The 11,676-nt window shown below is 46.7% G+C and overlaps 1 protein-coding gene across 5 annotated transcripts in view; it reads right to left on the reverse strand.

Moving 5' to 3' along the window:
- Positions 1-11,338, reverse strand: part of IFT43 (intraflagellar transport 43) — a 114,507-nt gene extending 103,169 nt beyond the window's left edge. Inside the window, exons 1-4 of one of the 5 annotated variants that reach the window (XM_013967334.2) lie at positions 10,727-11,330; positions 7,684-7,737; positions 5,189-5,385; positions 4,515-4,607 (exon numbers count right to left, since the gene is read on the reverse strand). In XM_013967334.2, the coding sequence (XP_013822788.1) occupies positions 4,515-4,607; positions 5,189-5,194 (99 nt within the window). In that variant the 5' untranslated portion in view covers positions 5,195-5,385; positions 7,684-7,737; positions 10,727-11,330. Of the gene's footprint in view, positions 1-4,514; positions 4,608-5,188; positions 5,386-7,468; positions 7,738-10,726 lie in introns of those variants that run through there. The other 4 variants (XM_018053936.1, XM_018053935.1, XM_018053937.1 and 1 more) reach the window with 4 other exon arrangements.

Here is an 11,676-nt window from a genome sequence, read left to right on the forward strand (position 1 = left end):
AGCCTCTTTTTCTCTGCTAATTTTCTAACCCCTCTCTATCTGTAATTAAATGTTATTTCCAAGGCACCAATTCCGTCCCCACCTTCGAATCACCCTGGATCCACCAGGGCTGGACCCCGGCATGTGTCCTTGTCCACCCTTTGGGAGGAGTGCCCACTGCATCCTGAAAGCAAAAAACCTGCTTCATATCGTTACTCGTCAGCCTGTGAATAAATGAGTAGCAACCCTTGGAAAGACTTCCAAATCAGTTCTAAAAGAGACCAGGCTCACATCCTCCTTCTCTGCAGCCCTTCAATAACAAGAGCAAAGCTCTGTCCAGATATTCTTATTCACCACTCACTGAATGAATGAACATTTGTTCTGTGCCTTTAAGTTTACTAAAGTGCTTTTAAATGCATATCTCACTTAATCCTCACATCAACCTGGTGGTGTTGTTACCACTGTTTGACAGATAATGAAACAGAGGATTAGAGAGCTTAGTGGGTTTGTTCAGGATCCAGGCAATTAGCAGAGTCCAGGCTCGAGCCCTGGTCTTTCTGATGCCAAGCCTGCATTCCCTCTATTTCAGCAGACCGCGGCCAGACTTCCTGTACAAGTTCACCGCCTGCCGCCTCACTTTAAAGTCACCATTTGGGATTCCTCTGATGGCCCCGTGTCTAAGACTCCACACTCCCAATGTGAGCCCTGGACAGGGAACTACAGCCTGCATGCCCCAACTAAAGGTTTGCTTGCCATAACTAAAGATCTCAGACAGGTTGCAGCTAAGATCAGGTGCAGGAAAATAAATAATATTTTGAAAAATTAATAAAGTAAAAAAATCATTATTTGTTTAAACTAATTCCTACATGACTCTAAAGTAACTCCAGGACTTCCCTGGTAGTCCAGTGGTTAAGAATCTGCCTGCTAAGGCAGGGGACAGGAATTCAATCCCTGCTCCAGGAAGATCCACGTGCCACCGGGCAACTAAGTGCATGGATCACAACTACTGAGCCTACATGTCACAACTACTGAAGCCTGAATGCTCCAGAGCCCGTGCTCTGCAACAGGAGAAGCCACCACAATGAGAAGCCCGCATACTACAACCAGAGTAGCCCCTTGCTCGTTGCAACTAGAGAATGCCCGTGTGCGGCAACAAACACCCAGTGCAGCCAAAAATAAAATAAAATAAAAATTTTTTAAAGTAATTGCAGTATGTCTGACAGCCCCCAGGTACCATATTTATGTTTTCGTGAATAGCTTCATCCTAGAATATACTCAGTGAGAGGACAAAAATAAATATATCAAGTAATATATTCAGAACTGGGATATAAATGGGCACACACACACACGTCTTGGAAATCTAATTTTAGAAAGAATCAGTCAAAAAGTCCCACACAGCACAGTGTGCATCTGGCCTGAGGGAGGCTGCCCACACTGCTTTAAACCTCAATCAACTCAGGGAGAGAAGGAATCCTGGAATTCTTACTGGCATTTTGCTGTCAGAGGTACCAGGTAGGTGAAGAACAGAATGACTTTTCATCATGTTCTCCCAGAAAAAATCCTAAGGCCCACAATTTTTTTTTTTTTAAAGAGTACATGGCTCGGTAGAAATAAGTAGGTATTCCAAAAAGGCTGACATGCTGATAGGTGCATTAGTCTGGAGTTAGGTGCTCACAGCCCTGACTCTCACCTGAGCTAAGGGGAAGGGACATGGGTAAACCTGCCTAGTGACCCCAGTCTGGAAGCTGATCCGGGGTGGGGGCCACAAAGGACTTCAAGGCCATCAGGACATCTCGGCCCACCTTGGGCTCACTCACTTCGCCACTTAAGGTGGCTATAACCTCCTTCACAGTGGGGTTGGCTTGTAATTAGCCTTCGTGACTGCCAGTGATCATGCGAATGGAAGTTCCATTACTGTATGGGATTTGTCTCTTGTTCACTGAAATATGCCAAGTCCCTAAAACAGTGCCTGGCACACAGTAAGCATCAGTAAATACTTGTTAAATAAATGAATTAATGATCTGGGTGTGGGATGGATCTTCCCTGGCCCACTGGCTAAAGTGGCCAAAGGCCAAGAACAGACGTCCATTACCCTGGTCACTGGCTGGCTCATCTTCTCTTCACAGACATACACCACTGCAGTTCAGGTTCCTTGAGATCCCGGATTGGGTCTGGTATCTCTTCTTTCACTGTCTCCCCTCCATTGTACCCCTTTCACTATGCCTCCAATGTGCCACTATCTGCCACCCCAACCCTGTAACACTCTTCTTTAGCTTCCAAGGGCCCTCATCACACACTATGAACTTCACCCCCCGCACCCTCTGCATGCCTGCTCTGTGCCAGTCACTGTGATAAACAAAGGGGATAGGGACTTCCTTGGTGGTCCAATGGTGACTGGACTCTGTGACTCCACTGCAGGAGGCACAGGTTCGATCCCTGGTCTGGAAACTAAAATCCCAAATGCCAGTGCAGCATGGCCAAAAAAAAAATTTGTTTTTTTTTTTTTTAACACCCCTCACCTTCCAAAAGGGAACATCTTCTGAGGGAGCCAAGAACAGAAACAATTAGAATACAATACAGTGGGTTGGCCAAAAACTTCATTTGAGGTTTTCCGTGCACTCTTATGGAAAAATCCAAATGAACTTTTTGGCTAATCCAATAAGCTCTATAAAGGAGGCACTTCCTTTCCTTGTGACTTCCCTGGTGGTCCAGATGGTAAAGCGTCTGTCTACAATGCGGGAGACCTGGGTTCGATCCCTGGGTCAGGAAGATTCCCTGGAGAAGGAAATGGCAACCCACTCCAGTAGTCTTGCCTAGAAAATCCCATGGATGGAGAAGCCTGGTGCAGGCTACTGTCCACGGGGTTGCAAAGAGTAGGACACGACTGAGGGACTTCACTTTCTCTTTCATGGTGAAAGTCACAAACTGACAACCCTCAGGCCTAATATAGCCCATATAGTGATTTAATTTTTATAAGTAGTCACTGATCTCTAAAAATGTGTTGCTTTTACATAAAATTTCAGACTGCCAGAGTCTCTTGGAAAATCAGCAGAGCTGGCAGTACAGGACCTATATTCTCCGGACCTCAGCAGCTGTGACCAGGTAGTGGTTACCCCAGGTGTGGTTACATGTGGCCTCCAGAGTCCCTCCCCAACCTCTCCCTACTGACTTCAGACTATGAGGCCAAGGGTCGGCCGCCACTTTTTCTGTGTTGTTGTCGTTGTTATCTGGGGTCACCTGGGGGGCTCAGTGCTAAAGAATGTGCCTGCCAATGCAGGAGAGGCAGGTTCAATTCCTGGGTTGAGAACATCCCTTGGAGAAGGAAATGGCAACCCACTTCAGTATTCTAGCCTGGGAAATACCATGGACAGAAGAGCCTGGTGGGCTACAGTCCATGGGATTGCAAAGAGTTGGACACAATCTTGCAACTAAACAACAACAAACAATTGTTATCTGAGAGGGAAACTGCTTCTCTGTACCCACATTTCTATAATCAGTGAGAAAATAGAAGAGAAACTGAAAGGCCCATGTGGAGCGCTTGAAAGCATGGTAGAGAACTTATTTCTGATGAAAGCGAAGGATATTCCTACTTATGTGATATGTAAGTCAAGTGTGTCTGTCTTGTCCCAAGCATGCTGTGCTCACGTACCTACCTGGTCCATCAGGCCTCCCAGTAGAGCTGCCCTCATAAACCCACTGCAGGCTAATGAGCTGGGCAACCGAGTAGCCATGTTGCCTGTTGTCCAGAAACTCACTCTCTAGTGGGCCAGACACATAAACGGAAAACGAGGGCCTACTGTGAGTAGTTCTCTAACAGGTACTATGGCAATTGAGAAGTACGAGCCCTAAGTCACCCTGGAGAAGTGAGGAAAAGCTGACAGTGAGAATTACCCTGAAGCCAGCTCTAGAAAAGGGCAGAAGTTTCTTCAAACAGGGAAGAGGAGGGTGAAAAGAAGTCCTGAGTAAACTGCCAAAAATAGTGCTCTGGCATCAAAAGCATTGCTCATCAAGATTACCCACCCTCCACGGAGAAGCTGGATAAATTCCCACGATTCCAGGCCACTTGGAAAAGCTTCCAAGAAAGCAAGGCCAGTACCAGTACGGGTTCCCTTCCCGCCTGAAAACTGTAGAAAGCGCAGGTCACCACTGAGAACAAAACGTCCAGTTGTGTAATTCAACTTTACGTCACCAGCATGCCTCACTGGCTTTTATCTGGCAGGAATAAAAACCTGGATTTTGGCTGGATTTTGAAAGCTCCCAGTCCCTTGCTTCAGTTAACGTACAAAACTTCTTCACTGGGAATATAAAGCAATGCAGAGAAACTACTCTGGCATCAAAAGAAAACAGTTACTCTTTCATTTCTTGCTAATAAGACAAAGGCTGGGGAAGGGAATTCCCAAATCAAGATAGGAGGAAGGCTGACATTAAAGAAAAAGAAAATAATAATAATAATATGAAAGGCCAAATCCTTGCTCATTGAGTAATCGCCAACTGTTAAGAGCTGAAAATTTTTTCAGAATTTTTTTAACACCCACCTCTCCAGTCAGAGTTGAAGAGGAATTCTTGCCACTGAGATGATTCTCGGCTTGGGCAGACTCCTGTTGAGCTCGGCGCCCCATCTTGGCCCCCTGTAAGGAGAGATGAGGGGTGCTGCTGACTCAAACATCTCTGAGCCACTATGAGGAAGACAATTCTGCCAAGGTAAGCAAGGACTGGATTTCTGATGACATGGGGTGGATAGGATTTGAGCAACCTGAACTTAGAAAATGCTCCAAACCCTTCAAACAAAAGTGCCCAAGGTCAGTTCTATGTGGTAGGGCAAGAAACCCATGCATTGATCACTTAGAAAATGCTCCAAACCCTTCAAACAAAGTACCCAAAGTCAGTTCTATATGGTAGGATAGGAAATTCATGGGTTGATTACAATGTTTTCTTTAAATGGCCATAGAACTATTCTACCCAAAGAAATGCAGCTAGAACTTCCTCTAGAAGGGACAGGGAGCTCATGTCACAGCTCAGGCAGAATATGGTCAAGGCTCCCATGTCCTGATGTGGGATTTCAGGAGGGCCTAACTTCAAAGTTGCAGCTTGGCATGAAAATAGTTATCAAAAAGGCATTTGGTGGGGGAAGAAATTCCATGGAAACTGAAACCAGAGAAATACAGACAGCATTTCCTTTGACGTACATGCTAATTGGATTTGCACTTACAGACATTAAAGGACAGCTCTTATAAGAATTTTCTGAGACATCAGCTTTGGGAATCAGAACACTTCAAATTCTGAGTCATCAAAGGACCCATCTGCAGGTGTTTCCCAAAGCCCTCCTAGGGTGGAGGGCTCCATCTGTGTCTCCAATGCCTCCCAGCACATACAAACATTATTTGGGCATATTTTTCTTTCCTTGTTCTTAAAAAAAAAAAAAAAAAAAAAAAAAAACCAGCATTACTGTAAGCATTTTTAGATCTCATCTGATGTAGCTTCATTTGATTTCACAATAACAGGGGCTCGGACTGAGGCCATTTTACAAATGATGTAATTGAGACCCAGGAAAGCAATAAAGTGGCAGATAAACATAAGGGCAAAATCTTCTGCCTTCAAATTCTGAAGGCTTTTTCTGTGACCTGCTGGAATTTCAGTTCTAAGATGTTCTAAGATGTTCAATAAATTGAGAGAAGTTACATGAGAGCTGCAAAAAAAAACCATTATGTAGTGTTTACACATGAAATTCTAATCAATCATTTAGATTTCAGGAATGACAGAAACAATATTCAGACAATAAGCAGCTCATTTTCTTCCCAAGGTAGACAATTCTACTCCTTCACCTGTGGCTGCCCTTTCCCATATATGATAACATTGGGTATCCGAATACGGCATATTACACGGAGTGACTGTGGTCAAACAAAACTTCAAGGATCTTGTCTCTACTGTTTATAGATGGTTTCTCTAGTATATTTGTCAAGGATTTTAAGGTTTTAAATTTTTGGAAGACGCTGTATAAATCCATAGGAATGACTGGTAGAGAAACTACATTACTACCTGGTTTTATATATTTTAAATGTATGGTCTCTTTATTGCCCATCTTCCTCCATTGAAACATAAGCCCCATGAGGGCAGGGGCTTAGTTTTTCTTTTCACTGTTATATTTCTAACACCTAGGACAATCAATGCCTGATACACAGAAGGAGCTCAGTAAATATTTGTTGAAAGAATAAATGAGTAACTACACTCATTTTCTCCCGGTACTAAAAAAAGTACACATATCAAGAAAGGCCTGATGACATAATATTCTCCTTGGTCAGTCAAGCAACCTGCTTCTTTCTAGAACAATTTACTCCCATTCCTCATATCTCCTCTCTAGCAATTTGGAGGCTATCCGATGTTACTAGGGCACTTCAAGACATGTAGAGATTCCACGGCAGAAACTAAAGACTTGTGGGCCAATCTTTTGTGACCCTGATCTTCAGTAATTTTAAAGGTAAAAAGGCTTGGTGAGGCTGTGATGGAATTAAGAGACACACAGGGAACTTGGGTCTTGAATCTAGCTCAGTTATCTATATATATACACGTGCTAAGCCGCTTCAATTGTGCCAGACTCTTTGAGACCCTATAGACTGTAGCCATTCAGGCTCCTCTGTCCAAGGGAGTCTCCAGGCAAGAATTCTGGAGTGGGTTGCCATGCCCTCCTCCAGGGATCTTCCCGACACCGGGCTATAACCTTGGGTAAATCACGACCTCAGAAGCAACAGCCCTAACCCCCTAACCTCAGCATATGCCAGTTGCTGTGTTAAATGCTTTCCAAGCACGTCTAGTTTCATCTTCACCTCCTTGAAGGAGACATAAATCTCCACTCTAGAGATAAGGAAATCGAGGTTAACTTTCTTTAACCCATGCAACAGCTTTACATTCCCTCTGACCTCTGGGCTCCCCACCTCGCCTCCGGCCACGCCCTCGCTCTTTAAAACTGAGGGAACGCCCATCTCCCCTGGGGGTGAGTGGAAAGAAAGACTCTCCCTAACTCCTTTCCCTTCGTCCACTCTGAAAACAGTACGGTTTTTACTTCAACTCCTGGCGTGACATGGCCAAGGGAAAAAGCTCTAGCATGAGTGCAAGTGTGACCCTCGCCAGGGCACCTCCAGTCACTCTCAGATCCATCTGTCCATCCTTGGGAAGTTGGCAAGTTGGAGCTCCAGAGAGCGGAGAGAAGCTGGGAAATTTCCCACCGTTCTCACAGGCCGGCAGGGGCAGGATCTGTTTTCCAGTCTTTGAGAATTTTAAAGAAAGCAAACCCTAGGCCAGCAGCGGAGCTCACCGCTGCCCCAGGGGCGGGGCGAGGGAGGCCGCCTCCTCTCCCGCAAGGCTCAGAGCCTGCTGGCTCCTGGCGCCAGGGACAGGCTGGGCCGAAGCGGCTCAGGGAAGCCAGGGCCAGCGGGGTCGCCCCTCCCCACCCGCTAATTCTTGGCCCCGATCCCCGCCCCGAGTCGGTCCTCACGGAGGTGGCCGGGCCGCGACGCCGCTCCTCGCCTAGGTCCAGCAAGTCCTCCATCTCTGCGGCTGCCTGACGTCACTTCCTGGAAACCCAGACGCTCAGTCGCGTCCCTGACGACGGCTCCGCCCTTTCACTCCAAGACTTAAAGGGTCCGCTTCATTGTTTCCTGGAGTGTATGTGCCATCCTCAAATTTAAACCAAATCTTTCCTAAACCTACCTTTTATGACATTTGGAAGGAATCTCCACATATTAAATCCTGATGAGGGTGCTCCTGTGGGACAGTGAAAAGTTTTAGTTTTTAGAAACTGCCTACCTCTGTTCAGTTCAGTCACTCAGTCGTGTCCTACTCTTTGCGACCCCATGGACTGCGCAGCACACCAGGCCTCCCTGTCCATCACCAACTCCCAGAGTTTACTCAGACTCACTGAGTCGGTGATTCCATCCAACCATCTCATCCTCTGTCTTCCCCTTCTCCTCCCGCCTTCAATCTTTCCCAGCATCAGGGCCTCTGTTCAAATAGGTAAGTTGTAAAGTGCAAAGCACTACTATTAATAGTAGTAATTATTCTTATCCTTTTCATGTGTATAGCTCTTGTCAATGTACAGAGGAACTTCACAGTTATTAGTGCATGGAAAATGCATAACAACTTTGTAGGAGACAAGATAAGTTATACTATCTCCATTGGACTGACACCCTGAGGGTCAGGTGCTAATAAATGACCTATGATGAGAAGTGCAATATACCTAATTTCTGCCTTCAAGAAGTTGACAGAGCAGTTGAACCAACACATCAAATATAACTATCAAAAATACAAATAACCCCTTCAAGCCCCCATGAAGTGAGCAAAAGTAGTATTTCTATCCAACAATTGAAGACAGTGAGGTGCAGAACAGTACCTTGAGGAAAACCACCTGAGTATTAAGCAGCAGAGCCACATGCTTTTCTGACCCCAGGTCTTACTGGTGTTTTTCTCTGGCATGTATTACTGGGTGCCAGCCAGTCTCCTGGACCAGTAGAGGAAGATGGTCCCCAAATTCCCAGCCTAATGGGACTATCGAGTTGAGTCTTCATTGACTCTACATATAAGGTTCCCTAATTCAATAACACTGACCAATCCTTGGTACTGGGGACTGCCAGCTGGGACCCCAGAACTTGAGTTCATGGCCCTGAAAGTGAAGTGTCCCCAGCATCATCCTAGGCATAAGGCTTTAGATGGCTTCTCAAAAGCAAAGAAGTGTAAGAGGGATTACCAACCCTAAAATTGGAATGTAGGATTTCTTCAATCCCTAATAAATGATTAGGTCCAACCATTTATCCACATGTTCACTGGGTAGGGCTATGTGCTAGCATGCCCGTGACAGCAACAGTACTGTCTGGATGTCAGAAGAATTGAAACTTCATCCTAGCTCAGCTGATACCTACCTGTGTAGCCCTGCAGAACTTTCTCAGCTTCCTCCCTTGTAGTGACTCTTAGAGATTACCCCTAAAACCTTTTACTCATGAGTTCTGATTCTCAGTGAGAGTAATACCCTGTTAGATTTTAACCGGAATAAACATTTACTGCCAAAGATCCAAGATGGATGAAATATAGGCTTCAGTGAAGCCCTTGTTCCCTTCTTCCTTGGTGCCAGATGAGGAAGAAGGGATTAATCTTAGGATTTCCCCATTTCTTGTAATTGCTGTCAAACAGTAATCAATATGGAGGCTGCAAAGAATAAAGAGTTTTATTGAGGGGGTGGGGGTCTGAAAATTGCAATTCAGGAGACACAGATTCTGGTAAAAATCAAGAGTGTTCTAGGAAAGAGGAACAGAAAGGAGATCACAAAGGCAAAGGCCATAAGGCTGTTCTCTGATGCAAGAAAGGAAATATTTGTCTTTAAGGAATCAAGAGTTGTTTTAGAGTAAGGGTCTGATGCGAAGAACCGATTCATTAGAAAAAACCCTGATGCTGGGAAAGATTGAGGGCAGGAGGAACAGGGGCCAAAAGAGGTTGAGATGGTTGGACACCGACTCAATGGACATGAGTTTGAGCAAGCTCCAGGAGATAGTGAAGGACAGGGAAGCCTGGTGTGCTGTAGTCCATGGGGTCGCAAAGAGTCGGACAGAACTGAGCGACCAAAAAACAACTGATAAGTAGACAGGATTTCACAAGTTATTATAAGATAGGGGTCTGATAAGGATCTTGAATTTCTGGCAGATCTTCTGGATGCCTTCATTAGGACAGTCAGTGGACAGAAGGTTAGGTTTTACCCAGGCTGAGACTCGCATACTTCATACTTCCTTAATGGCCTTCTGGTTCCATTTTAGAGAGCTCTTTTAGCAATACCGACTCCATTTCTATTTTCTTTTCACTTTTTATAGCCACACCACCACCACTTCCAAACCTTCACTCCCACTTCTTCCCCAAATTCCTGAAAGCAAAAGATGCTCACTCTAGGCAGAAAGAAGCCCTAGAATAGTGGCTTCCAAACCTTGCAGAGCACCTGAGTCACCTGTGAAGTGTGTTAAAAAACACATGTGTCAGGGCCCTGCCCTGTAGACTCTGATTGGTAGAGGTGGTATCCAGAAGGATATAACTTTAATAATTTTCCCTCCCATTTTGCAAGTATTTAAAGGTCTCAGTTAAGGCCTTCTCTGATTTTAAATTGCAACATCCCCTCAACCTGGGCACTCTGTCTTCTCTGGTTTATTTTCCACCATGGCACTTACCTTTTATCACACCACATTATTTACATATTTTAACTCAGTTATTGCCTTCCCCATGGTCCTACCTCCACTTCTAGAATGTAGAGTCCTTAAGGGAATGATTTGGTTGGTTTTGTTCACTGCTGCCTCCACAGAGCCTAGAACAGTGCCTGGCATATAGTAGGTGTCAAAAATATTTTTCAAATGATAGCTGAATTCCAGAGGAAATAGAGCATAATATTTAAGTGCACTGGAGGAGGGCAGGGCAGCCCACTCCAGTATTCTTGCCTGGAGAATCCCGATGGACAGAGGAGCCTGGTGGGCTACAGTCCACGGGGTCACAAGGAGTTGGAAAGGACTGAGAGACTACACACAGCACATTTAAGTGCATAGATATTGGCAATAGACCTCCTGTGTCCCAATCTCAGTGTTGACTCCCCCTGATTATATGACCTAAAAGTAATTCAAACGCAAGTTACTTTAACCTTTTTACACCTAGGATCCCTCATTTCTTATGCAAATAAATGTCTTCCCAAACCAGACAGCCCGTGTTAAATATCACCTCCACCACTCACAAGCAGTGAAGCCTCTTAAACAGGTCTGTGTCTCCATTTCCTCAACTTAAGCTGATCAACCACAGCCCTGGGGATGCAGAGAACGTCCTTTCCGTTAATGTCCTGGGATCCAGGGTCAGGAAGGCGAAGTGGGATCGGGTGGCGGGGAGCAGCACCGATTCCCTGGAAAGCGATCAATTCGGAGATTATCCCGTGTCGGAGCGGGGTGGGGTGGTGGAGGGGTGAGTGGGCAGTGGGGTGGAAAGGGTGCGGGCATTGTGGTTTGCCCTTCCGAAACTTATGGTGAGAAAAGACCTAGAAATGTAGGCTGAGAGAAGGAACGAAAGCGGAGGGAAAAAAAAAACCCTCCCCTCACCCATCTGGGAAATGGGCTCGGGCCAACTGCTGACTCCGCTCTGGCTGGCGCAGCTCCCCGCGGAACCCTCGGCCGGGGAGGGAGGCCGCGCACATCTGGAGGACATTTCTGCGAGAGCGACGGCGGAGCGGGGCTCGGGGAAGGGAGAGGTGCCCGTGTGCGCACGTGGGGCCCGGAGAGAGAGAGAGGCTGTTCCCCAGGGCACCCCGTCTTGTTTCTCCTCGCCCTCTTTCGAGCCCTTCTCCCTAGGTTCCCCGCATCACACACCTCCCCAACCACCCCCGCAGACTCCCCCCCCTCAACAGCCCTCTCTTCAGCTCCCCACGCCCCCAGCCCTCCCCTCCAGCTCCCCCCCCGCCTCCCCCCCTCTGCCCCCCGTCTCCCCCCCCCGCGCCTCCCAGCCCTCCTGCTCCTCCCTACCCCTCCCCGCCCCAAGCTCCCTCCCATCCAGCCCTCTCCCCATCTAGCCTCCCCCGATCCAGCCCTCCAGACCTTCGCGGCTCCGACCCACCGAGCCTCTGTCACTGGCGGTCTCGCCTCGCCAGGGGGCACCCTCGGTCTGCCGGAAAACGCCACCCCTTTTTCAAGGCCCCTG

This window comes from Capra hircus, chromosome 10 (assembly GCF_001704415.2).
Source record: "Capra hircus breed San Clemente chromosome 10, ASM170441v1, whole genome shotgun sequence".
Lineage (NCBI taxonomy): Eukaryota > Metazoa > Chordata > Mammalia > Artiodactyla > Bovidae > Capra > Capra hircus.